Source organism: Equus asinus, chromosome 21, assembly GCF_041296235.1.
Source record: "Equus asinus isolate D_3611 breed Donkey chromosome 21, EquAss-T2T_v2, whole genome shotgun sequence".
NCBI classification, from domain to species: Eukaryota; Metazoa; Chordata; class Mammalia; order Perissodactyla; family Equidae; genus Equus; species Equus asinus.
This window is the reverse complement of record NC_091810.1, coordinates 10,776,882-10,804,826: the sequence shown is the minus strand read 5'-3', so window position 1 is coordinate 10,804,826 and position 27,945 is coordinate 10,776,882. Positions and strand designations below refer to the sequence as shown.

General features: G+C 42.0%; 1 protein-coding gene across 2 annotated transcripts in view; it reads left to right on the top strand.

Moving 5' to 3' along the window:
- TXNRD3 (thioredoxin reductase 3) overlaps window positions 1-27,945 on the top strand; it is a 69,053-nt gene that overhangs the window by 15,438 nt on the left and 25,670 nt on the right. The window contains exons 2-12 of one of the 2 annotated variants that reach the window (XM_014846095.3): window positions 4,511-4,571; window positions 5,565-5,674; window positions 7,607-7,711; window positions 7,952-8,024; window positions 9,733-9,852; window positions 15,520-15,662; window positions 17,088-17,203; window positions 18,041-18,266; window positions 19,452-19,544; window positions 23,824-23,900; window positions 24,472-24,628. In XM_014846095.3, the coding sequence (XP_014701581.1) occupies window positions 4,511-4,571; window positions 5,565-5,674; window positions 7,607-7,711; window positions 7,952-8,024; window positions 9,733-9,852; window positions 15,520-15,662; window positions 17,088-17,203; window positions 18,041-18,266; window positions 19,452-19,544; window positions 23,824-23,900; window positions 24,472-24,628 (1,281 nt within the window). Of the gene's footprint in view, window positions 1-4,510; window positions 4,572-5,564; window positions 5,675-7,606; window positions 7,712-7,939; window positions 8,025-9,732; window positions 9,853-15,519; window positions 15,663-17,087; window positions 17,204-18,040; window positions 18,267-19,451; window positions 19,545-23,823; window positions 23,901-24,471; window positions 24,629-27,945 lie in introns of those variants that run through there. The other variant, XM_014846096.3, reaches the window with a different exon arrangement.

The window sequence follows — 27,945 nt, the reverse complement described above, 5'->3', positions numbered from 1 at the left end:
TTCTCTCTTTGTCTTTGGTTTTGACAATTTGATTGTAATGTGTCTTGGTGTGAGTCTCGGGGTTTATCCTTGGAGTTTTTTGAGCATCTCATATTTGTATATCCACATTGTTCCTCATATTCAGGAAGTTTTTGAACATCATTTCTTCAAATAAGCTCTCTGCCCCTTTCTTCTTCTGAGACTCCCATAACGTGTATATTTTTCCACCTTAATGGTGTCCATCAAGTCTCTTACTCTATGTTCATTTTTCTTCTTTCTTTTTCTCCTTAGGCTTAATTATTTCAAATGGCCTGTCTTCAAGTTCACTGATTCTTCTGTCTGTTTAAGCCTGCTGTTGAACTCCTCTAGTGAATTTTTCAATTCATTGATTGTATTTTTCACATTTGGAGTTTGTGTTAGGTTATTTCTATCTTTGTTGATATTCTCATTTGGTTATATACCGTCTTGGAACAAAGAGCATATATCGCATATGACAGGAATGTCCCTTTTACAACAGTCACGAGATTGCTTTGCTAGCACAGCAGGTCAGTGGTGGTCACAAGGTGAGCACAGCCTGTCAGTAATTAATCCTTTGTTTCCAGGAAAAGATGCTTATCCTTAAGGAAATGCTGATGTGGGGGAAGCTATCCCTATCTTTAAGGACCTCGTTCTTGTCTTTGGGACATAGTAAATATTTAAAGCGGATGTAGAATGTGTGCTCAACAGGCCATGTCAGGCCTTTCTGGAAAAATAAGGTCAGGCCAAATTAGTTTTAAACCAAATGGCTTTCTCATATATTCCAATGTATCCTATCGCTTTTCATTTATTTTTATCAGGTATGAAGTCTATGTTTGTTCAGCCTTGTTTTGGAGATTTATTTTTTCCTTTGAATGGGCCATGTTTTCTTACTTTTTTGTCTGCATATGATCTTTTCTTGAACACTTGACATTATAAAAAACAGCCTCCTCTCCCAGTCTTTGCAGACTGGCTCCGTCCTGGGGAAGACTTTCACTAATCAGTGAAGCATGAAGGCTTAAGGTCTTCTCAGGCCTTTTCTGGGCATTCATCTTCCTTGGGCCTGTATGTGTGCTTTTCACCCCTGGGCCCAGTTCTCCTATATATGTGGCTGCTTTAAAGCATCTTAAATTCCTTAAGAGTCTCTCCCCTGCTGCTTCTTGGGCCCTTGGCTGTTACAATGTATTCCTCTGCCTATAATCTCTCGCCCCTAGGTAGGTGTCTATAGATTTGTAGCCCACTTTGGTTTTCGTGAGCCACACCCCCTGCTTCTCATGGCTTCCTCTAGCCTTAAATTCTGGCTACTTTGGGCCATTTGAGCTCTGAGTTAGATATTACAGAGACCAATTCCTCAGGCAGCCCTGAGACAGGTTAATAGAATGTTGGAAATTCCATCCTATCTGCTCTCTTCATTGTGTGGAATAGAAGTGGGGCCCGGGCTGCTGCTCCCCTCTTATTGGGCCATGCAGCATGAGGGAGTGGGTGGGGCAAAGGAGGGTAAAAATGCTGCCATTTCAAGTGTGGCATTTTCCTGATTGAGTGTTCACTTCGTTGTTGTAGATTTTTGATCAGTTTCCAGAGCTCCGATTAAGTCGTCTTACTTTGAGATCATTTAGCTTCTTAGATATTACTGGTTTTCATCAAATTTGGGACATATTTTGGATATTTCTTCAATTATTTCTTCTATTCGTTGCCTCTTTTTCTGGTGTATACACCATGCATATGTTGATATGCTTAGTGGTGTCCCATATTTCTCTGCAGCTCTGTCCATTTTCCTTCAGTCCATTTTTCTTCATTCTTTTCTCTTTGTGGCTTGAGATTATGTAATCTCTATTGATCTAGTCTCAAGTTTGGTAATTCTGTCAGTTCAAATCTGTTAAGATGCTTTACTGGACTTTTCACTTTAGTTATTGTACTTTTCAACTCTATGATTTCTATTTGGTTCCTTTTTATAATTTTTATCTGTTTATTGATATTTTCTACTGGATGAGACATTGTCATCTCTTTTCCTTTATCTCCTAAAGCATAGTTTTCTTTAATACTTTGAATGTATTTACAATGACTACTTTATTATTTAGCATGACATATGGGCCCTCTCAGAGGCAGGATCTCTTGCCTGCTTTTTTTCCTGTGTCTGGATCCACTTTCCTGTTTCTTTGTATGTCTTGTAATTTTTTGTTGAAACCTGGGCATTTTAGGTAATATATTGTAGGAATTCCAGATACTGATCCCCTCCTTCTTTGTGGCTTGTTTTTGTTTGCCTGTATATTTCTTTATAGTGAGTTGGCCAGATTCCTTGAGGGAAGTTTATTTCCCCCTTAAGATGGAGCCTCTGATATCACTCCTCAGAGGGTGCAGCCTTGGGTATATGCACAGTAACCCTGGGATGACAGGGATGTTAGCAGGGCTCTCAGTGACTGTCTGTATTATATTGTCTCACTGTTGGTATCACACCCAGATCTTAGGCTCCACTAATTGCAGGCTGGTTGCTCTGTAGTTTTTGTCAATGCGCTGGGATGTAAGCTGTTCCATACTCTGATCCAATTAAATCTGGGCCTCTTTGTAAGAGTATCTTTTAAGGCAAATTTGAGGTTTGTCCTGACCCTAGAAGGGCTATCCTTAGGTATCTCCTTCCTTGCTTCTCTCTGGTAAACTAGCTGGCTTACAGTTTAGCTTGTCACTTTAATGGAGCTACCAGCCTCCTCTTAATTGCTTACCACCAAAATCTCTGTTGTTTTCAAGAATGTCTTTAGACTTAGATTTCTTCCCAGTCTTTCAATAAAGTCAGTTCCTTTGAGTAGAGCTTTGGAGCTTTCTGATGTAATGGTTTACCTCTTCCTCTGAGAAAAATCTCTGAGACCTTGCTTCAGAGCTAGGGGTGGGGACAGTGCCCCGATTCTCTTGGATTGACAGCCCTGCTTTATGAGCAGGGCTCTGGGTGGGGGCAGTAGCCTCTGGTCCTCACGGCGTGCCTCTCCCAGCCTGGAAGCTCAGGTGGGTTGGGGTGAGGATAATCAGGACCCTAATATTTTTGCTTATTAGTTGGGGCTGGGTGGAGGAAGGGAGCCTCTGTGTTGCTACATTCACCAGGAACTTAGCCTTTGCCACTCAGAGCTGTGGGGGAATTGAGAAATGATGGGGGCCTGCCCCTATGATCCCGGGATTTCAGGCGCGAGGAAGCGTCCTTTTCTTAGCCACTCTCACATGAGGTAGAGCTTCCATCAAGCTGACCTAGGGCAGGGGAGGGAGAGGGCAGGTTATGGCTTCAGTGCCTCAGACTCTCCCTGTTCTTAGTGACGTCTAGTAGATTTTCTTGAATAATTACATTTCTTAATTTGCTTTGTGCCCTCAGGACAACTTCCAGAGCCTTTAAATGGTTGCTTTTTAATAATTTTAACCAACTGTAGGTGTTTGCCATGGAGCAGGTCTGTGAAGCTCCTCATGCCTCCATCCTGGCATTGGAACCTCTGGGCTTTATCTTGAGGGTTGAGGGCATTGAAGGGTTTAAGTAATCATGAAAAGTTGGCTTTGAAAAACCATTTTGGCTGTAATTTAGAGAACTGGAGGGGACGAAACTGGATGTAGAGAGAACTCTTAGGATGTAACAGAAATTCCAGTAATAGTTGCTGGTGGCTTAAATTAAGATAGCAACTGTGAGGAACTAGAAAGATGAACTAGTTCAACACAGAGAGTTGTTAAGACTTAGTAATTAATCAGATGGATGGGGAGTTAGTGTGGGGTAGGAGGATGTTACAAGAGAGAACATTAGAATGACTCATGATCAGTGCTTTGCAGACTTGTCAAAATGCAGATTCTCATCCAGGGCCTGATTCTGCATGTCTGACAGCCTCCTAGGAGATGCCCATGCTGCAGGTCCTCCATGTCCTATTTGAGTAGCAAGGCCCTAGGGTTTCGTGTTCTGTTCAGGCAACTGGTGAATGGTGGCAGAGTGAAACTGTCAGTTTACTTGTTTGTTTCCCTAGTAGAGGGCAGGGATTGTCTTGTTCATTGTATCTTGAGTATGTAGAACAATGGATGACCCATAGTAGGTGTTTAATGGATAAATATTTGTTTAATGATGTATTGACTGTTGAAAGGAAACACAGAAAGAGGAAAAGATATGTGGGAAAAGATGAATTTCATTTTGGGCATGTTTAGGCAAAATTTGGTCATTTGGGCAAAATTTAGGTCAAATTAAAGTACATATGGGTGGATGTGATGTGAGATGCCTGTGGACACTCAGGTGGAGAAATATATATTGCCTGTCTTGAGTTCAGAAAAGAGATTTGGGCAAAAGCTGTAGATTTGGAAGTTAAGGATACAGGTTGTAAAAGAAGGGAAGAGATGGGCTGAGATTATCCTGGGAAGATACTTAGAGAAAGGGAGAAAAAAAACATAGGCCAGAGCTCATATTTCTGAAGAATATTTGTTTTGGACCTCCCTTATTACCATGCTCAGATTTCATAACTCTGTTGAATCTTTGTGAGAGTAAAACTTAGGTAAATTTTTGTTCCAGGTTAAAGAACTCTTTTCTTCCTTGGGAGTTGAATGCCATATCTTGGAACTTGATCAAGTTGGTAAGTACAATGGTTAGTACACACTGTTGTTTGTACTAAGTGTCAGCATGATTCACTTCTGTCCATTTGCTTTGTTCAGTTCAGCTCACTTTTGTCTCTTGGGTTAGATGAGCTGTTTTCGTTTACATTCACCTATGCAGAAAATGAACCTCTACATGACAAAGGATTTGGTGTAGATTCTTTTATTTACATATTTCTTGTATTTGAAGGGAGGGAGTGGGAGGAAGATGTATAAGCTGGTGACCTTGGAGTACTTCAGGCATTTCAGATGTATCTTCCAACTTTCTAGCAAAATAGACTAAGCTGTAATAAATGAAGAGAATCCTCTCCTATTTCCTGATTGTATTACCCATGAGGCGAACCACATTAGTTTTTTAGCTTTATACTTTTGAGTTTTTATCATCTATGCATCCACCATCTAATATTAATTGAGCACTTGACATACGCATGAAGAATGTGATCTCTGCCTTCGTGGGGCTTCACCAACTCCTTTTAGCCAAGTTGCTTTAATAAGTGAAATGTTCTCGCACCTTTGAGACTTTTCTAAAGAATATACCAAATAGGGTAGTCTTAAGTAGTCATTGCCTGATTTTATTTTTAGAGATCGGGGATAAATTGTGGACTAGGGTCATAAAGATTTTTCAAATGTAATTGTAGGAAATATTTTCTGAGTTATTACTGTTGAAGCAGATTTTATCTTGATATTTGCTCTTCAAGGAGGATTCTTATTTATTGTCTCGGTATAGTCATTGAATTGTAAGTCAAAATCTAATTTAGAAGAGTTTATTTTAAAAGGAATCAGTAGATTGGTCTTTATTCTTTGAAAATCTGGGTGTTTTTCTCTCTTGAGTCACCATTTCAGAAAGTTATATGACACTGACCTTCTGTGGGTGTGTCCATGTGAGAATTTGAGAGTTGTAACACTTTAGTTCAACTCACAAAAGGTTTGGATCCCTTTGAGTGTTCTTCTATATTTAATATTTTATTCTTTAGATGATGGGGCCAGTGTTCAAGAAGTGCTGTCAGAGATCACTAATCAGAGAACCGTGCCCAATATTTTCGTGAATAAAGTACATGTGGGTGGATGTGAGCAGACTTTCCAGGTAATAATAGTATTATATGTTCTTTAATGCTGCTTGCCCAGATTTTGTTTTTAAATAGTTAAAAGGGGAGAAAATGGTTTAGAATTCTGTTCGTTTGTCTTTTGGAAGTTGTAAAATCGAAAAGCATATAGGATGGTTATCAGATCATCTCGATTACTTTAAAGGAAATTAGCTTTTCTACCAACTCAAACTTCAGAAGCTAAAAAGGAGAAGGTTTTGAATGAGGCTGCCAGGACAAACAGTTGGGCCACGGGGAACCTCTCTGGTCTCTTCTACCTCTTGGGGAGAGAAATCTCTTTAAGATTTTGTAAAATGAGGTCAACGCTAACATTCTGGTGTAGGGTAAGTAGAATTCCTCTTAAGGATGTTACCCCTGGAGCTTTGCCAAGGCCCATGGGCTTTGATTTTTTGATTCCTAAAATGCAGAAATGAATAGGAATCATTCAGTTAAGTAGTGACAGATAAAAATTTATATTTAGTAAATAAGGTCCTTATTTTATAACTAGTTATTTACTTTTACTAAAATTCTGCTCTTGTACCTTTTATATATGTATACAAATGGTAGTAAGCAATGTTGATTAAATACTTTGAGATTTTAATTAAGAACTATGTTTTTATTGAGAAACCATATTTTGTTGTATATTAATCTATGATTAGCATCATTATCTAGTAACAGCCTGCTTTATTAGTCCTAGGAGCTATAACCTTATTCACCTGGTGGTGAGTACATAATTATAACCCCTAAACATCTTTGGAAGTGCTACTCTTGCCAATCCTAACCTGGAAAGTGATGTCAGAGGATGAATCTGGAGACACAGAATTATCAATTCTATTTCAAGACTGGAAGGCATTTCTTTGGATGGCAGATGTTTAGGAGAAAGATTTCCCTAAGGGCACCTCAAAGTAAGGAGGCCAAAGGAGTCATTTTTAGAATGTGCGGAAAGCCTCCACGAGTACCCATTCTTTGGTGGCCCACGTGACATTTGCTCAGCCCCATAGTTACGTAGTGCTTCCACTCTGCTTCCCAGGATGAGCTGGTTCCAGCCTGGTGTCTCTAAAGCCACCATAATGGGATTGAACAACCAACTTTGCATAAAGAGAACTATTGTTAAATCACATTTCTTTTTTTCTTTGCTTGAGAAAGATTGTCCCTGAGGTAACATCTGTGCCAATTTTCCTCTATTTTGTATGTGGGACACTGCCACAGCATGGTTCAATGAGCAGTGTGTAGGTCTGCACCCAGGGTGTGAACCTGTGAACCCAGGGTGGCCGAAGCAGAGCGTGCAAACTTAACCACTGTGCCACCAGGCTGGCCCCTTAAATCACGTATTGAACCTCTAGCCTCATCTAAGCTACTTCTGATCACAAGTGAACAAGAGAGTATGGTGCAGAGCCAGCCTCATGACCACTGCTGAAAGAAAAAGCAAAATGTTTGTGTTGTATAGGAAGCTCACCAGTGAGCTGCAAAATTTAGGTCAATTTATGAGAAACTATGAAAGTATTTGAAGTGCATGTCCTGCTGATGATGGGTGAGGATTGTTTTTGAAATGAAGCCTAGCTCAGGTGAACAAGATAAAGAGGATCTTGAAAAATGACACTTAGTTATTTAACTGCACTTGGTTATGATATTTTGATGATTAGACCAAGGAAAATGACCTCGTCTGACGTAGATGTAAAGCCGTGAGCTCTGGGTCATTTGACACATCCCTACCTATTGGGTGATAAACAGAAATGTATGTGCTTTGCCATGTGTTTTGAGTAGTTGGCCCTTATTTGAATAACATCCAGATAAATTTGCAATTTCAACTTACATGAATTAGTATAGATTGTTTCTAAGATTTTTTAAAAGAAATCCATGCTGATGGAGGTAGCATGCAAAGAAGCAGTTTTAAAATAAGTCATACCGTATTCTCTCCTTTCGTTAAACCATAGGCACATCAGAGTGGTGTATTAGAGAAGCTCCTTCAGGGAGATTCAGCATATGACTATGACCTCATTGTCATTGGTGGTGGTTCTGGTGGCCTTGCATGTGCTCAGGTAGGAAAAAAATGAAACTTGAAGGTAATTTTCCTGGTGATTGCCATAAGCATTTCTTCTGCTACTTAAAAAAAAAAAGCCAATTTTGATGTTACAGTCTAAGCTTTTATTGTGATAGTTGATTTTAATAAAGAGAACGTCTGTGTTTTGACACAAACACAGTCTTTTCATCCAGGAGAAAGAAAAGTTAGAGGAGTGTCAGGAAAATGACAGCATCTTTATATGTAGCTTTTTTTGTAGGAAGCTGCCGTTTTGGGAAAGAAAGTTATGGTGCTAGACTTTGTGGTGCCGTCCCCGCAGGGCACGTCCTGGGGTAAGCTGTTTTCTTCGTTGTTGCGATTGTTGTTACCCTCTGCTCTTTACATGCTTCTTTGGCTTTGCTGAGTCTCATTTAATCCTCACAACAGTCTCAAGAGGTATAACCAGCCTGTTTCACAGTTGGGGAGACTGAGTCTAGTGAGGTTCCGTAAGTGGCCTAAGATCGCATAGTTAACAAGTGGAGAAGTTGGAAAGATAATACAAAAATAATTAAGGAAGATTTTGCGAAAAGTAGAAAATTCCATGACCCCAGGATTCTGACACTTATGCCGTAATTATTTTGCACACATGCACTAATGGTTTCACATAGTTGTGGTCACAGTGTATACTGTGTCCTTCTCACCTAAGTTTGCCATTCTATTTTCCTGTTTTTCTGCATTGATTTCATAACTGACTCTCCTGGCTACACGATGGTCTGCCAAGTTAGCGTGTGTGTTTAATAAAATGCACAGTGAGCTCCCAGCCCTGTGATTTTGCTGTAGACGAGAGTGCTCACCTTTCCATGTTCTTTTCACTATAAAATAGAACACATAGATTTTTGTGCTGGATATTTTCTGTTTATGCTTCAAGTCCGTTCTCCTTGCCTCTACCCTGCTTTATGCCCAGAGGCTGATGAATTGGCAGCCTTGCCCTCTGGCTTCTGGTTGGGCTTGGCCAGTTTGGGGTAATAGGAAAAGAACAGAAGGAGGCAGGAGAGTAGCGGTAGGGTCTTCATCCCCTTGGCTCCCGCTGCTGGTGGCCGCAGGCTGGGTCCCTCTTCTTGTGGAAGGCCACAGCCCTTGTCACGGCGGTCCGCCTTTGGGCTGTGGCACTCACTCAGTATGCTTGCCCCTTCACGTGGGGTTGGTGCTGGCCCCACTCTTCTGTCCCTCCTTCTCTTCCTGCCCGCAGCCCTGTAATAATTTCTCTACAAGCTCTCCTCAGTTACCCAGCCCTAGTGTCATCTCTTTCCTGCTGGAACCCTGACAAAGTATGAAAATGATTTTTTAAAATTCAAACTTACTCAAAAAAATTTAAGGCTAGAATTTCACATAATAAACCTCACCTACCTTGATTTTTCTCATATTTTTCTGGTGTGTGTACACTTGTCTTTTTTCTTCCTTCCTCCTTCCCTCTTTCTCTCCTGCCTTCTTCTTCTCCTGTTCAGAAATATCCTACTTATCTGGATTACCAGAAGAGACTGATCAGAGAGGGAATCTGTGGACTCATGCTTTGCACAGGGGCACTTACATATGACCTGTTGCATGTTGTTCAAAATTCTGAGTAGATGTTACCAGGCAGCTTGCAGTGGACCTGCTGTTGGCTCGGAGAAGGAGTCAGAGTTGCAGAGAGTAAAGGCTGGAAGCTGGGGTTCTGGCCTTTGGTGTAGTGCGTATCTAATTAATCTAATACAGTTCTGATCCCTTTGTAGGTCAGACTCAGATCAAAGTTTTGGACTCTGTCCCCAGAAAACCATTCAAATACACATCTGCATTTTTGCTTATCCTTGGGCCTCCTCCATGAGCCCTTCTTAAACAGTTTGGGTTAATCATTTGTGTGTTATTGTAGGGTGTGATGTTGACCCCACAACCATTCAAGTTTGTTGGTTCCACGTTTTAATAAGACCCACTCCGCATGTAGGTAAAACCATCCACCCGCCCACACACACACACACACACACACACACACACGCAAAATGTTAAAACTATTATTTTATTTCTCAGGTCTTGGTGGTACTTGCGTAAACGTAGGCTGCATTCCTAAGAAGTTGATGCATCAAGCTGCCCTTTTGGGGCAGGCGTTAATTGACTCAAGGAAATTTGGCTGGGAGTATAATCAACAAGGTGGGTAATGGTTTATAAAAATATAGACTGGGAGAAAAGAAGAAAGAATGAGTTTCTTTGAGAAATACTCACTATAGTTGAGTTTGAAATTTGTTTTCTAAACTCTCGTCAGGAGCCCACTCTGTGCCAGCTCCTGAGTGGCTGGGCTGAAGACTCAAGGGAGGATGTTGGGAGACATGAGATTAGAGAGGAAAGGAGGTCACGAAAGCTCTTCAGTGCCATGTTAAGGAGTTCAAATTTACCCCCAAAGGTGGTAAGAGAGCTGTGGATAAGTTTCAGCGGGAGAGGAACACGGACCACAGTTTGGAATCCGGATCCCTCTGACGGCGCCAGGGAGCTTAGAAGGCTAGAGGTGGGGGGAGTCAAGTCCAAAGACAGGGAAGTGAGGTGGGGCACTGGTGTATAACTGAGAGAAGAAACGACGAGGCCTGAGCAGAGACCGAAGCGGGACTAGAGAGTACGAGATGGATTTAGAGGAATCCAGGCATAGAATTGACAGGTTAGATGTGGAGTGGTGATTCCGTACGACCAGAATAATGTGTGGAGTTTTTAAAAAAGTAGGACTTTTTCTCCAGAGATTTTGATCCAGTAGATCTGTGTGTGTTTAAAGTTTCGTAGATGATTCTGGTGCTTACAGGTGATCCCGCCAGGCCCTCGATGTCCTCAGTAGGGTAGAGGTGAGGGAGAGGAATGAATCCGGGCAGGGGGACTGGGTGAGAATGTAGTGCATTCCTTGAGATAGAGAACACAAGCAAGTTTGGGATAGTCGCTGGTGTGGGGGACATAATGAGTTGAGGCTGGACAAGTTTGCCCCGACAGTCAGCTCCGTGGTGAGCTTTCAGTGAAACTGCAGACTGGTTGTAGGTAAAATGAGGTCTCTTCACTCGGGAGTTTCACTTCTGGGTGGTCTTCACTTTTAAGAATCCTTTTCCTGACTCTTTCATCTTGTGTGGATGTTCCATTTAAAGTCCTTTCGGAACATCCTGGTGGAGATAGATATCTGGAATGGCTTTTGCTTGAGAGAGGTCTGGGCAAGGCCTGGGTTTCGAGTCAGCATGGAGGTGAGAGTTGGAGTCTTAGGAATGGCTGAGATGGTCCGGGGAGGACCTATGGATGGAAGAGAATAGAAGAGAGAGACAGGACCCTGGGCTGTGTTAATAACTCAGATAAGTGGGTGAGGAAAAGGAGGAGAACCAGGAGACTCATTCACAGAAGCCAGGAGGGGTTCGATTTTTAAGGGCAAGATTAGGACCTGAGGAGTCTTAAAAAAGAACTAACTTGAGTGAAATGTTGCAGAAAGACTGAATGGAATAGGATTTGAATTATGTACTTTTTGGTTTGGTAGTTAGGTAGTTAAGGAGTTGCTCTTTAAAATTAAAAATGTTCAAACCCTGTTTCTAAAATAATCAACTCCAAGATGGGAGAAAACATGGAATGCCACTGTGGTTGGGAAAAGGCCACAAAGGACAGAACTGCACACTCGGCCTGTGACAGAGGGGACAGCCAGGCAAGGTGACGTGTGGATGACCAGACACAAGGTTCCCCGTGAGCTCATGACTTCTTGATGCGTCAGCCTCGCTGTGCCCACTGCCTCCCATTGTTGGGACCCTGTGCTTCCGGGGAGGGCACAGTGGGCTATATGCTTGCCCCGCTCTGCCGCACCTGGGGGACCAGGTGACGTTCTTGAACTCTTCTGAGTGCTTAATATTTCTAAATACTTTTTAATTTCTTTCAGTGGGTAAAATCTTATGTTAGATTCCTCGAAGGTCCCCATATACAAAATGCTTCTGAGTTAATTTTGAGGTGGCATACCAAAAAATGCCAAGCCAGCCATCACATGGAGTTTGGGGCTTAGCAAGTTTAGGTGTAGGCTCAGTGAACAACCAAGAGAAGTCAACCGAATCTGAGAGGCAGGAGAAGGGAATAAAAGCAGGCTGAAATCTTGTTCTTGGAGAATGTTGTAGATACTTTCCTTCTTGATGCTGATAGAGAAATAGAGATTAAAATAAATTTAAAATGTGTACATAATTTCCAGATTAGAAATTGAATGTAAAACTTCCAAGTAAAAGAAAGGGAAAAGGGAAATGTACAAAGAAATAGCATGACGCTGTAATTTAAAACAAATAAATTTTAAAAAACAGGAAATAAGATGCAGACACAAGAGCGGTCTTTTACATATTAGAAAAAGCTGAATGGGTCAGATTCTCAGGTTGGGTACACAGCAAAATTCTTCCATGTGCTCTTTACAAGACATACACCTAAAACCAAAAGAGGTCATTGCTGAAAATATAGGAATTTTTGAATTTTAAATAGATGGGAAAACCTATATCAGGGAAATGCAAACCAAAGCAATGGCAGTAAATAGCAGATGGTAGACCACAAGGCAAAAACCAACAAATCCTAGGAATTAAGGAGTTAGCACCTGCCCAAAATAGAATTGATAAACAAAACCGAGAGTATATTCGAAAATACAAAAAAGGTAGGCAGACCTTTGGCAAATCCAATCAAGGAAATAAGGGGAGAAGGTTCTTATAAATATGCAACATTAGTTCCGAGAAAAGAAATATAACTACAGATAGAGAAGAGAGAAAACAAATTCCATATACAAATTAGTGGTAAGAATTTATTTAAATGTCTCGATGAAAAGGAGTATCTTCCAGGAAAATATGAATGACCAGAATTGACTTGAATTATCAAAGAAAGCATTGTCTAAGAGCAACCTCTTCCCCAAAAGACACCATAGATATACAGGTAAATTTTCTCAAATCTTCAAGAAACAGACGCTTTCTCTATAATTTAAAGTGTACTAGAACTCAGAAAAAGATGGAAAAGTTCACTTTTTTTTTTAGTCTTGACATGACAATAATACAAAAAGATAGTGTAAAAATAGAAAGCTATAGCCCATAGAGGTACCAAAACTCTAGAGAAAGCACTAGCAAATCCTCTCCAGACTGTACTAGAACGCACTGTGACTGAAGCGGGTTCATTCTGAAGATGCAAGAGTGTGTCAGTGTAAGGAAATCACAGGAGGAGCACACCAAATCCATGTGATGACCTGGATGGCAGCTCCAAAGGCAGTTGCTAAAAATCCCACAGCCGTTCCTGCTTTTTAAAAAAACTATCAGGGGGCTGGTCCGGTGGCATAGTGATTGGGTTCGCATGCTCCACTTCGGTAGCCGGGGGTTTGCAGGTTTGGACCCCAGGTGCAGACCTACATACTGCGAATCAAGCCATGCTGTGGGGGTGTCCCACATACAAAATAGAGGAAGATTGGTGCAGATGTTAGCTCAGGGCCAATCTTCCTCACCAAAACAAAACAAAACAAAACAAATCTGTCAGTAAATGTAAGCAAAGAAATGAACCCTTCCTTTACGTGATGAGAAAAAAGAAGCAAGTATTTAATGGAGAAGAGCTTGAGGCGTTTCCATTAACGTCAAGAATCAGACAGTGCCCATGTCCACTACTAACGCCCTGATTGTTCTGGTGCTTCTGGCCTGTGCACAAAAAGGAAGAAGAGGAAAGAAAAAGTACATATTTGAAAAGGAGGAAGAAAAAGATGTTTTAAATTTATAATGAGTTATATACAGTATACCTATAATATGCAAGAGATTGAAGTAAAAATATTAGAACTAATAAAAAGTTCAATATGTTGACTGCTGTTAAGGTAAATGTGCAAAAATCTATAGATTTCTTACATAACAGCAATAACTAATTAAAAATATAATGGAAAATTACAACAAAAATGATAGAATAACTTGGAATAAATTAACTAGGAATGTACAAAAAATATAAGGAAAGACTATAAAAGCATAACAAAAAATATACTATGATCTTGGAGGGGAAATCTCAATATTGTTAAAACATTATCTCAAAATTAATTTGTAAATTTCACATAAGTCCAGGAAAAATCTCAATTAATTCTTTTTCTTTTTGGAACTTGACAGATTATTCTAAAGTTGTTTTGTTTTGTTTTGTTTTGTTTTAGGAAGCTTAGCCCTGAGCTAACTGCTGCCAATCTTCCTCTTTTTGCTGAGGAAGACTGGCCCTGAGCTCACATCCGTGCCCATCTTCCTCTACTTTACATGTGGTTGCCTACCACAGCATGGCGTGCCAAGTGGTGCCATGTCTGCGCCCAGGATCCGAACCGGCAAAACCTGGGCTGCTGAAGCAGAGCGTGTGCACTTAACCGCTGCGCCCCCCAGTTTGTATTGAAAAACAAACGTGTGAGAATAGCTGTGCTACCTCTGAGAAAATGTAGACAGGGGCTTTTTCCATCAGTATTTAAAACTGTGATGCTGTTGTAGAAGTAAACAGATTAATAAAATGCTAGAGCACGTGATTCCAAAATGCCAGTGCACAGACTTGCAGTACGGGTCCGTTTTTTACCTGTTTGGGCCTGAGGCCCCACTCCTGACTGGAGGTTTTGTGGCCTATCCTAGGATTTGTATATTTCCACACAGTTCTCAAGGGATGCTGATGTGCGGCCGTGTTTGGGAAGCTCTGATACAGAATGTCTTTCACAACAGGAACCAGAAACAAAAGGACACGTGAAGTGTGAATTTAACTGGCAAGGTCCTTGGAGTAAATAGTTATTTAAGGGTTGGAAGAGTAGCTTTTCTGGGGGAGTGGGGAGGCTGTATCAGGATGTGAGGGTCAGTGCCGTGAAGAGAGGGTCATCACTGCTGGGCCATAACTTCTGGGGTCACGGGGTGGGCAGCGTAGTGACGAGAATGACCCCTCTGGATTGAGAGTCTTAGGAGACTTCGTGGTATCTGGCATCCTAGAAAGGGCGGGCAGGCCGCAAGCCTTGACACTGGCTGAGCCTCTCAGCGCGCTCTGACCGCTTTCCTTTTCCTGCACTGTAACATCTCATGTCCCTGGTAAGCAGTGGGGCTCATCACTCCTGAAGACCGCTAGGTGGGGTGAGTCTCCAGATGTGACCTGAGGGCGAGCTGTCAGTTGGCTGGGTTAGTCTTTGGGCGTCCAGCGTCAACAGACATGGTGAATTCCAGGAAACAAATCCCACTTAGAAGATACAGGGATGATGAGAGATCCTGGCGTCATCGAATCCCACCCCAGCCTCAACAGGAAGTGGGTAAACATTGTGGGTGAACTATAAAGCAGGCAGCAGTGAGCACCAACCACATTTTTTGTAAAGAAATGTAGGATATTGACTATCCTCCAACCACCGCCAGGTGAACTGGGTGGGCGTGGACCGCAGTGTGGTGAGGCAGATGCGCAGTGCTCGCTCACCTGAGACCTGCTTCCCCCGTGAACGTTCCCTTCCCCCCTCCCCCGAGGCCGCTCGCCTGCGGCAGGCCCTCAAGGGGTGAAGGTGTCCGGGGTGCTCCGAGCGGAGACGCTCTTCCTGCTTCAGAACACTGCGGCACCGCTGTAGGAATGCCGGTTTTCCCCATCCTCTCCTCCTTGGGTTGTTTTCCCAGTTTCCTTCTTTTGAGCACTGTGCTTTTTGCATATGTTTTGTTTTGTAATATAAAATAAGAAGCATAAACTGTAACTTCATAAAAAAGATTTAAGTTGCTGATTATTTTGTGTTCACTTCTTGATTCTTAAAGAAATATATAATATGGGTCATGTTTAGTTATATATAATTGACCCTTAAAATAAAATTCCCTTTGTGCCTCCACTCTGGTTATTTGTTTTCAGTGAAGCACAACTGGGAGACTATGACAGAAGCCATTCAGAACCACATCGGCTCTCTCAACTGGGGCTACAGGTTGTCATTGAGGGAGAAGGCTGTGGCCTACGTCAACTCCTATGGAGAGTTTGTCGAACATCATAAAATAAAGGTACTCTTTGAATATTTTGTCTTATTCACTGCTTTTCCTTACTGTTGCTTGTGCTTGCCTTAGCTGTGTGTGTGCGCACAGGGCTGTGCACGCACATGTGTTCTCCCATTGGTTGTTGATTCCATGTCTGGCTAAATTGAAGAAATTGCCTTTTAAAGAACTTTTAAAGTTATTGTGTGCCTTTTGATTTCATTGCCATCTTAAAAGATGTTTAGACTAAAGAGTTCAAAGTTCAAAAGACTAAAAAGCGAGAAATTTCAGCAGTGTAATTCTTTTTTAAAATGAAACCTTAACTAGACCTTTAATATATATCATTCATAAAAACATTACTAAAAGTCTAATATAAATTAATGTATTTTATAAACTTCTATTTGTAACGTTTATGTATTATAAGATCAAAACGTAGGGAAAATGAGACCATTTTGATGAACCCAAAAATGCAGAATTGAAGTTATGAAAGACAGTCAAATCCTGTCTTCAACATCGAGTTTATTTTTGGGCTGTTTTTGTAGCACAGTGTGCGATGATCTTGACAGGGTTTGAGGTTGTTTTGTAGCCATTTGTTATCTCTAGGAGGGTGTGAGGTGGTCGGTTGAAAGCTGCCCTGTGAAACCCTCCGTGGGCCGATTTGAATTACGTCATTCACATGAAACATAATAGAAGCACAAATCAGTTAGTTTTAATTCCCGAATTGTAGTATGCCCGGCACGGTTGGTTCCTGGCCACACGTGCCTCTTCTGAGTTTCCGCATTTGCTGATGGCAGTGTCTCCTCAGTCACTCCGGCTGGAACTCTCTGGTTCCTCCCCTTCAGCCCCACAGCCTGTGCTTATTTGTCTTTTCAGGATCCTCCTAAACAGGGTCCTGTCTCCAGGCTGCCTTCTTTCCATCCCACTGTTTAAACCACCCTCTTATTTAAACACCTTCATTGGGTTTTTTTGAATTTTTTAAAATGAAAATGTATTTATGATTTACTTGTATGATTGAAAGTACACAAACAATGAGGAGCCTTTGTTAGTTGCCCATAGACTAAATTTTTGGATGGCATCTATGGCTCTTTACATTTGGCTCTGATCTGTCTTACTTCCACGTGACATGTACCCTCCTTTCCTGTCACTTCCTGGCCACTTGCTGTCCCCAGACACCAGCTACTTTCAGGCCTGTGTGTCTCTGTATGTCCTGTTCTCTGTTAGCTTTCCATTCCTCTCAAGTCGTTTCACTTTTCTCCTCCCCTCTTGAGATGTCACCTTCTTGGTAGCTGTCCTTGGCTGCCTCCCTGGTCCCCTGCTCCACCCGCAGTGTTGTTATTTTTGCGTGTCTGTTCCTATCGAATGGAAGCTCTGTAGGGGTAGTAGCTAGTTTGTCCAGGGTGCCTGATACTCTGTAGTGTTTGCTGAAAAAGTGAAATTTACTTTTCTCTTTTCAAGGCAACCAATAGAAAAGGACAGGAAACTTGTTACACTGCTGCCAAATTTGTCATCGCAACAGGTGAGAGGCCACGGTATTTAGGGATCCAAGGAGATAAAGAATACTGCATTACCAGGTGAGATAAAATAGCCTGTTTTAACTGTAAATTGCTGTGTGTTTATGTTTCCAATTTATTTATTCCCTGTCTTGTTTCACAAAAGATTTGAATTGATGATGAATAAAAGTACATACAGGGCAAGAAGCTAAATAATTAACATAATGGAGCAAAGAGAAAGTAAGGCTAGGTAAATAATAAGGTCAGATTTACGCACAAAAGTATGCTGTATGTTTCTAGGTACCTGCTCTGGGAATCGGTCTGGGAATTTGGCTCTAAACTTCCTAGAGGCCAAAGCAAAGAAGTGAATCCGGTTAGCTTTTGGTTTTCGTGTCTGTGTGGTCATGGTGAACTGGTTGATCGGGAGAAGCATGGCTGCCCCGAATGCTGAGGTTTGGCGGGGATTTCCTGGGCACTTAGGAAGAAGACACTGTGTAACGTGGTGCACTGACCTTCAAACGTTTTTGACCAGATGCTCAGTAAGAAATACATTTTTCATTGTGCCGCTGTTCAGGTGAACACACACACACACACACACACACACACTCACACTCACAAATCCAAGACAGACAAAACAGTATTTTTTCTTATCACATATAATGGAGTCAATATTTTATATTCTATTTTATTTTTTAAAAAACTTTGCTTGTGAGCCACTGATTTGACTCTGAAAACACTGAAGTATACTTCTTACTCCACTGTAGACACTGTCACAACCTCCAGCAGCCCGTTTGTTTTAGTGTTTCTTCGAGCACTAGATAGCCGTTCAGCCAACAAAAGGCTATTACACGTGGAAACCTAAGTAACGCATTCCGTTTTCATTACCTAGGCATTCTTTCCTTTATTTTTATCTTTCAGTGATGACCTTTTTTCTCTGCCTTATTGCCCTGGCAAAACGTTAGTAGTGGGTGCATCTTACGTTGCTCTGGAATGTGCAGGGTTTCTGGCGGGCCTCGGCTTGGATGTCACGGTTATGGTGCGCTCAATCCTTCTTCGTGGCTTTGATCAAGAGATGGCAGAGAAAGTGGGTTCCTACATGGAACAACATGGTGTTAAGTTCTTAAGAAAATTCGTGCCTGTGATGGTAAGTCTGGGCGACATTTGGAATTCCTTTTATTTTCTCTTTACTCCCTCTTTAGCTTTTTCTTTTATCCCTCCTTCATTTCATTAAATAAGTTAGTCTGTACTTAATAGGAAACTTTAAAGATAGTGTTCCCACCGCAGATCTATGAAACTGACCCACTTGTCCCTCTTCCCCTCTGATATGGAGAAGGTGTCCTTGTTCCTCTCAGGCCGAGTTCTCTCTTCTCTCACTGTCCTGTCACCTTTTCAGGGACGTCCCATAGTCGTCTTCTTTCCCCCTTTCTCACTCCCTTCTGGGTCTCTCATCTTTAAACAAATAAGTTCTCCCTTCCCCTCTGCCTATCTGGCCGGGTCCCCATTTTTCTTCTCCACTTTACAAGAAAACTTCCGTACGTGCTACTAATTTCTTGCCTCCATTTTACACTTCAGCTTCAGCGACTTCCATCCCTGCCACTCCTTTGAAACTGCTTGTCGGGGTCTGTAGCAAACTCCGTGTTGTCAAAGCCGATGATGACATCTCTGTCCTTATCTTCCCTGGGCATCTGGGCCCCATTAGGTGAAACTGACCTTCCTTCCCTTTGAAACACTCTCCTTTCTCGGCTTCTGTGGCCCTGCAGCCTGTGGTTACACATCTATTCAACTTGTAAATATCGGAGTACTTGGTCCTCTTCACTGCTTGCACTTTTCACCTGGGCAGAGTGCTTTAGGCCATACTTCATCATCTCAGTGCTCATGGCTCTCAGATTTATACATCCTCTTCGCGCATCTCTCCTGAACTCCACACCCATTTATACTGCTGCTTATTGGATATCTCCACTTGAATTCCCCAAGAGCATTTCAAACTTAACAAGACAAAAATGAGACTCTTGGTGTTCTACCTAAGTGTGCTCCCCAGCTAGCCTTTCTGGCCTGTCCCAGTACTCAGTAAACGGCACTACAGTCGCACAGTTTATCAAGCCAACGCCCGGAAAGCATCCCTTCCTTCCTCCTTTTATGCTACCTCCAGCTAATCCATCAACTTCTTTCTACCTCCTAATTATACTGTGACGTCCTCTTTTCTCACTCCCGACTTAGTTCACAAACCTGAATCCACACACACGGATACACTCATGCACATGTACACCCTGTGATCCATTTATTTTCTGTCACCCTTAGATAGAATCATTACATTGTTTATCCTTACCAGATTCAGCAGTTGGAGAAAGGTTCCCCTGGAAAGCTGAGAGTAGTGGCTGAATCCACTGAAGGGCCAGGCGCTGTTGAAGGAGTATACAACACAGTAAGTTTCTATTTTGTAAGCGGTAAGTGGTTGAACACACTCATAAATTGGCACAAATAAAGCTTATGGGAAAATTATACCAGGCTTTACATTTTTTTTAATTCTTTGTAAGAGTATAATACAGATGGGAGCTAGGCTGTCAACATTTGATGATTTTCAGTGGTGTGTGAAGAATACTGTGGGAAAATAGATTTGCATATGTAACTGTGCACAGTACAAACTCTGGAAGCAGACCCATCCAGCTGATATTGGTGCTTATTTCTGGGGAACTAGACATCTTATACATTTCTGCATTGGAATATTTTGTCAGTAAACATTAAATATATCTTATAATCAAAAACAATAATAAAGGTATTTTCATTTTCTAAAACAAACAATATAAAATTTCCAAATAACGTGACTAGTCCGTGGACCGTTCCGGTTGGCAGCAGATCTAACGTAAACCAATGGGGTTTGGATACCAAGGTTTCTTTTGTAAACTATAGTTTATACTTTTAACATAAACCATACGTTTATATTTGAGATACTCATATACCTGATTTTTCTTTAATTAAAAGAAGTGAACAGTGTAGAGAGGATTAACAAAGCCAGAAAATATACAACAAAGCCAAAAGGCAGAAATCACCCCCTGTTGCGATTTTGATTAGGATTGCATTGGATTTATAAATCAACTGGAAACACTTGACGTCTTTGCAATGTTCAGTCTTAACCCATGACCATGTTCTGTCTCTGTCCGTTACTTAAGCCATATTCAGCGATTTCCGGCAAAGTTAATACATTTCTCTGTGGAGATCAGGAAGATCTTCTGTTAGATTTATTCCTAGGTACTTCTGTATTTTTATGTAGTTATAAATGGCAACTTTTTGAAAAATATCATTGTCTTTACCTGTTTGTTGCTACTGTGTAGAAATGCTGCTGATTTGTGTATTTCGATTTAGTATTCAGTAATCTCTGCTAAACTCTTATTGAATAATTTATCCTTAGATTATTTTGGATTTTCCTTACACATTCACCTCGTATGTAAATAGCAGCACTCCCGCTCCCTCCTTTGCACTCTTTTCCTCTCTCTTTCTTTTTCTTGCGTACGTGCACTAGCTGAGACTTCTGCCGCGGTGTTGACAAGATACTGCAGTGGCAGGCATTCTTGGCTTGTTCTCAGCAAAGGGAAATTTTCAGAGTTTCATCGTTAAAGAGTAACGTTTTCTGTACAGTTTTGGTAGATATTCTTAATCAACTTAAATTCTTTTCTCTTTCTTTTTTGCTAAGTAATTTTTGGTTGTTTTTTGTTGTTTTTAAAAAGTCATGAGTGGATGTTCAGTTGTAGCAATGTTTCTTTTGTAGCTGTTCATCAAAAATTTTTTTTTCCTTAATCTGTTAATATGTTGAATTACATTGATTTTCTAATGTTCAATCAACTTTGTGTTCCTGGTATAAATGCAACTTGATTATGGTACTTTTTATATATTGTTGGATTTGGTTATTTAGAATTTTTACAACTATATTTACGAATCATATTGGTTTATAATTTTCCTTTCACATATTGAATTTACCAGATTTTGGTATCAAGGTTATTCTACCTTGTGAAAGAAGTTTGAAGTATGTTCTGTTTTTCTATTTTTTGGAAGCATTTATTCAATATTAGAAGTAGTTCTTTGTATATTTGATAAAATTTACTGATGTAACCATCTGGGCCTAAAATTTTCTGTGGATATACATATTTGACCACTGATTCAATGTCTTTAACAGGCCAAGGACTTTTAAGGCCTTCTGTTTTTTTCTTGAGTTACTTTTGATTAGTTCTGTTTTTCCAGGGATTAGTCCATTTCATCTAAGTTGTCAAATCTATTGGTATAAAGTTGGTCACAGTATCTAAATTTGTAAATTATTTATCCAAACGCAGAAGCACTAATTTGAAGAGATATCTGTAGCCCTGTGTTAATTGCAGCATTATCCACAATAGCCAAGACTTGGAAACAACCTAAGTGACCATCAATGAATGATTGGATGAGGAGGATGTATATATACACAGTGGAATACTACTCGCCCATAAAAAGACAAAATCATGCAATTTGCAACAACGAGGATGCACCTTGAGGGTATTATGCTAAGCGAGATAAGTCAGATGGATAAAGACAAATGCTGTATGATTTCACTTATGTGGAATATAGAAAAGCAACCAAGAAACACATAGACACAGAGAACAGACTGGTAGTTACCAGAGGGGAAGGGGGAGAGGGGAGAGTGAAAGGAGTACACACCGCACATGTGTACGGTGATAGGTGACAGTCAGACTTCTGGTGGTGAACACAGTATAGTCTTCACAGAAATTGGAATATAATGATGTACACCTGAAATTTATGTAATGTTGTAAATCAATGTTACCTCACTAAAAATTTAAGTAAACAAAATCCTCAAAGGGTGTTATGTTTGTCAGATGCTTTGCCACATGTATTGGGATGATTAAATTGTTTTCTTCTTTATTTAGGTAATGTGATGAATCACATTGGTTGATTTTTGCATGTTAAACCAAATTTGTATTTTTGGGGCAAACCCCGCTTGGTCATGATCAATTATTTTTATATATTGCTGTATTTGATTTGCTAACATATTTTTAAGGATTTTGCATCTATGTTCATGAGGAGTATTGGCTTATAATTTTGTTTTAATATCCTTGTTTGATTTTGATGTCCAGTGTTTATGCTGGCCTCATCAAAGGTAGTTGGGAAGTGTTCCCTCCTCTTTTTTCTGGAAGAGTTTGTGTACATTAGTAGTATTTCTTACTTAAGTTTTGATAGACTTTACTAGTGATGTCATCTGGGTGTGGAGTTAATTTATGGGAAGTTTATGAATTCTGAATTCAATTTCTTGAATGAGTATAGAGTGTGTTAGTCTGCTAAGGCTACCATAACTAAGTACCCCAGACTGGGTGGCTTGGGCAATGAAAATTTAGTTTCTCACAGTTCCAGAGGCCAGAAGCCTGAGATCAAGGTGTGGGCAGAGTTCGTTCCTCCTGAGGCCTCTCTCCTTGGCCTGCAGATGGCCATCTTCTCCCTGTGTCTTCACATGATCATCCCTCAGTCTGTGTTGTCTGTGTCTTAATTTCCTTTTCTTCTTCTTCTTCTTCTTCTTTTTTTTTCCTGAGGAAGATTCATCATGAGCTGACATCTGTTGCCAGTCTTCCTCTTTTTTGCTTAAGGAAGATTCACCCTGAGCTAACATCTACACCAGTCTTCCTGTATTTTGTACGTGGGTTGCTGCCACAGCATGGCTGCCAACAAGTAGTATAGGTCTGCGCCCAGGAACTGAATGCAAGGCACCGAAGCAGAGCACACTGAACCGAACCTCTAGGCCATGGGGCAGGCCCCCAATCTCCTCTTTTTATAAGGACACCAGTCAGATTGAATTAGGGCCCACCCTAACAGCCTCATTTTACCTTAATTACTTCTTTAAAGTCCCTGTCTCCAAGCACAGCCATATTCTGAGGTGTACTGGGGGTTAGGGCTTCAGTGCGTGAAGGCGGGCAGGTGTAATTCAGCACATAACCTGGGGTTCTTCAGGTTTGTGTGTAAGTTTGGTAAATTGTGTCTTTCAAGGCATCTGTTTCAGGGGTGTAATGTAGAGTGTGGTAACTATAGTTAATAATACTGTATTGTGTACTTGAGAGTTGCTGAGAGAGTAGATCTTAAAGGTTCTCATCATAAGAATAAAAGCTGTAACTGTATGGTGAGGGATGTTAACTGGACTTACCATGGTGAGCATTTTGTGATATGTATGAATAGTGAATCATTATATTGTACACCTGAAACTAATCTAACGTTATATGTCTGTTATATCTCAATAAAAAATAAAGAAACACATATTGCCCTCAAAAAAAGGGGACTCTAAGGGGCTGGCTCTGTGGCCAAGTTCAGCGTGCTCCACTTCAGCAGCCAGGGTTTGCGGGTTTGGATCCCAGGTGCAGACCTCCTCCACTCGTCAGCCACGCTGTGGAGGCGTCCCACATAGAAAGCAGAGGAAGACTGGCACAGATGTCAGCTCAGGGCCAATCTTCCTCAAGCAAAAAAAGACGAGGATTGGCAATGGATGTTAGCTCAGGGCAAATCTCAGTCACAAAAAAAAAAGAAAAAAAGGGAATTTGTTTCATCCAAGCTGTCCAATTTATTGGCATAGGGTGTTCATAATGTTGTTATCCTTTTAATGTCTGAAGGATCTATAGTGATGTTCCTTCTTTCATTTCTGATATTGATAATTTGTGTTTTTGATCTCTGTCTAAATGCAGGTTTTGTTAGCAATTGGTCGTGATTCCTGTACAAGGAAAATAGGCTTGGAGAAGATTGGTGTCAAAATCAATGAGAAGTAAGTCCACATGCGGTCACTGCACTGTCGCCGCACAAAGAAAAGTGTTTCTGCAGTCTCCTCTCGGAATCTCTCATTTAATTACTAACATGCAGAATTTTAATGCTTTAAATTTATTTTACATTAAGTACTGGCCTGCTCTCTATCACCAATTTTTTCATTAATCAATAAGTAACTATTATATGCCTTAAAGAGCTCATGCATTGAACAGTGATTTTAAAAAATAATTGTGGAAATATATTCACCCATTATCTGATTTAGAGTGAATTTTTATATCCTTGGTCAGGCAAGGAGAAAAATTTTAGAACTCGAAGTACAACTCTGGGGGGAATCTGGGGATATCCTCGGCATCCACAGAAGAGCCCGGTTTCACCTTCCTGAAAGGTGTCTTCTCTGGGAGCCACAGCAGCCCGTGTTATTTGAAGCCAGTGGTCTTCCTGACGGTTGATGACCCGAGGGGCATGCGTTCTTAGAGGGAGGGCTTTCTCTGGGTGTTTCGTCTTCTCCTCTTGGAATTGCGTTGGTCATCTAGCAGGATAGAGTCCGTCATAATGTATTTTTCTTCTAATAGGAGTGGCAAAATACCAGTCAACGATGTGGAGCAGACCAACGTGCCCTATGTTTATGCCATTGGGGACATTCTGGAGGGTAAACTTGAGCTCACTCCTGTCGCCATACAGGCGGGCAAGCTGCTGGCTCGAAGACTTTTTGGGGGCCGTTTAGAAAAGGCAAGTTTCTTACTGTTGTTTTTGAGATAATATCTAAATCAAAATTATGACTTAAAAATAATTATAAATAACACTTGTGCTTTTTTTTTTAAAAAGATCGGCATCTGGGCTAACAACTGTTGCCAATCCTTTCTTTTTTTGTTTTCTGCTTTATCTCCCCCTACCCGCCCTGTACACAGTTGTGTATCTTAGTTGCAGGTCCTTCTAGTTGTGGGATGTGGGACGCCGCCTCAACGTGGCCTGACGAGTGGTGCCATGTCCACACCCAGAATCCGAACCCTGGGCCGCCGCAGCGGAGCGCGCGAACTTAACCACTCGGCCAGGGAGCCGGCCCCACACTTGTGCTTGCTTTGCAAGTAAAGAGTTCCTCCCAGATAAATCATTTGCAGTTGACTATTTGCCAGTAGTTTTCAGTAAATACTTTTTGAGTATCTACAACACATAAGATGTTGTGCTGGATGATATACAAGGACGGGCATGGTTCCAGCTCCAAGGAGCTTCCCGGGTAGCTGGGGGTCATGAGCAAGACAGGAGCAGTTAATTCTGACGGAAGGGGTGGGAAAAGGTGTCCCAGGTGGACGGTGGCCATGTCCTAGGGTAGGAGGGGTGCTCCGCATGGATCGGGCTGCTGGCGCTGGCGTCAGTATCTGCTTGGTGTGTGAGGCTGTCAAGTCCTTTCACTTCTCTGGGCCTCACTTTCACCATCTGCAAAGCTAACGGTGTGAGTTGGATGACTTCTAGAGTCTCCACCTTTCATAGTCGTTGATCAAAGATTTGGGATGGACTTTGTAGGATGTGCATTCAAAACTGAGGAAGCACAGGGCTTTTCTGGTGAGCAGATAAGGCGGCTGAAAGCCCGGAGCTCTGCAGTGCTGGCCTCACTCTCAGGACTGTGTGTGGCCTCAGGAGTGTCAGCTGGGGGAGGTCATGCCTGCTCCATCGGGAGCACTGTGGACCTGAGCGGGTGTTGGCAGATGAAGGGCCACTGGGGAGATGGCTCTACCGAATTAGTGGATGGGTGTCAGGAATGCTGACTGCACTGTCGTACACAGAACTGTCCCATCCACGACACTTACAGCATTTCGGGCTGCATTTAGGCAGAGCAGTCGGTGGGACAGGAGCACAATTGGGAGTGAAGTTGGAAATTTAATTCAGTGCCAGATCATCACAGATCCGTGATGCCACAATAGAGAATTGGTATGGCCTCCTCTAGCCAGCCCCGGCGGTCCAGTGGTTAAGATTCGGCGCTCTCACCCCGGCAGCCTGGGTTCCTTTCCCGGTCAGGGAACCACACCACCCCTCTGCCAGTTGTCATACTGTGGCGGCTGCGTGTTGCTGTGATGCTGAAAGCTGTGCCACCAGTATTTCAAATACCAGCAGGGTCACCCACGGTGGACGGGTTTCAGTAGCGCTTCCAGACTGAGACAGACTAGGAAGAAGGACCAGGCCACTCACTTCCAAGAAAACTGGCCATGGAAACCCTGTGAATAGCAGTGGAGCATTGTCTGACACAGCGCCGGAAGGTAGAGGATGGCGCAGAGGGACCGGGCAGGTTCGCTCTGCTGCACCCAGGGTCCCTAGGGGTCAGAATCCACTGGATGGCACTAACGACAGTGGCCTTCTCTAGGCAGTGGGAACTGTTGAAGACCTTTGTTTCCCCTAAGTTTTTGTTTAGAAAGAAGGTCAAACCACAGAAAGAGTAGCAACAGTCACCCATATTAACCTTTCACCCATATTCTGCAATTATTAACATTGTGTCATTCTTGCTCTCTCGTTTTCTGAATATGTATGTGTACAATACATACATGGGTTTTTGCTGAGGTTTTGAAGTAAGTTGCAGACGTCAGTGACGTTCTGCCCCTAAATACTGTAGCCTGTATCTCCTAAGAGCAAGGATATTCATCTCCATAACCACAATTCCATTACTGTGTCTGAGAAATGCAACAAAAATGCAATAATATTCAGATTTCCTCAGTTGTCCATTAGGGGTGTGTGTGTGCACTTGTTCTGATTCACACAATACATTTGGCTCCTTAGTCTCTTATTCTGATACAGCCCCCTGCCTTTACCTGTTTTATTTTTCATGACTGATTTTTTTATGAGTCTCGGCTACTCTTCTTGTAGACTGTCTCCCATTCTGAACTTCTTTACTTTTGCATGATTAGGTTCAGGTGAAGCATTTTGGGCGCATCTTCTTCATAAGGTGTGCTGTGTGCTGCTTATTTCATCGCTTCGGGTAGCTCGTCAGGTCGCGAATGAAGACCTTGCGGACACGTGGAAGCGTTGGTGGATGAGGGGCGCCCGGGGCGGGGGGATGCTCTCTGGCATCATTGAGTGGGGCCAGGAATGCTAACTGTACAAGAAATTACCCCCTCCAGAGTGCAAATAGGAAATGTAGGTGGTGGCATCGGTTGCCTGAGGCTTTGAGATGTTCATCACGGTGCTGTGGAGTGGAGAGATTAGAAGACAGAGTACTGTGCACGAGAAAGAGAGAGGTTAAAGGCACAGGTCTGAAAGGAAGGCTGCAGGTAGGGTGAGATGAAGTCACGTTCAAGGAGAGGAGACGGCTTAAGATGTGGAGAAAGTGTTTTAGGTGAAAGAGAGGAAAGCTGTGGAATTTGCTGTTGATTTTCCTTAATTGACATGAAACAGGAGACCAAGGCATCTGTTGAAAATGAGGCCTGCCCTGTAAGCCATGGGATAAGGGGTCAATAAATGGATTGACGAGCATTTGAGGGCCTAAGAGAAGTCAGAAAATACTAAGGCAGTCCACATTGTTGCGTGATTTTCTTTAGCTGTGTTGGAACAAAGTAGACATGCTTGGCTCCCGGTGCAGTGCAGGTTAGCAGATGTGAAGCCGCGTTAGAGCCCGTTAGTTACAGAATCTGGGCTGATGTACGTTGTGTACAAATCACCTCACTGACGTCAAGACGGATACCTGGTAGCGTTGTGATTTGTTTTTCTTTTGGGTAACAAAAAATAGAAACCAGGCAAATTGAGGGAGTGTCTTAGGAGGGTCACATGGCAAGAATAGTGCTGGGGCTGGCTCTGCGGTTGTGGCTGCTCCCGGGGCCCGTGCACAGGGACGCTCTTGCAGACTGTGCTTCCGTGAGCCGGCTTGGCCACAGCTCTGCAGGTGTGTCTCTTCCTGTCCCAGGACCACCTGGGGAATTCTTCCTTTGCTTCCAGTTCATTTTCCTCCAGAAGAAACAGTTTGATTGACATAGTTCATCTGTTTCTTTTTCATGGCTTTCTGGCCGGTTATGCATTGGCTTTCCTTGAGTGAGATGTCCACCCCTGACCTTAGCACCCGTCAT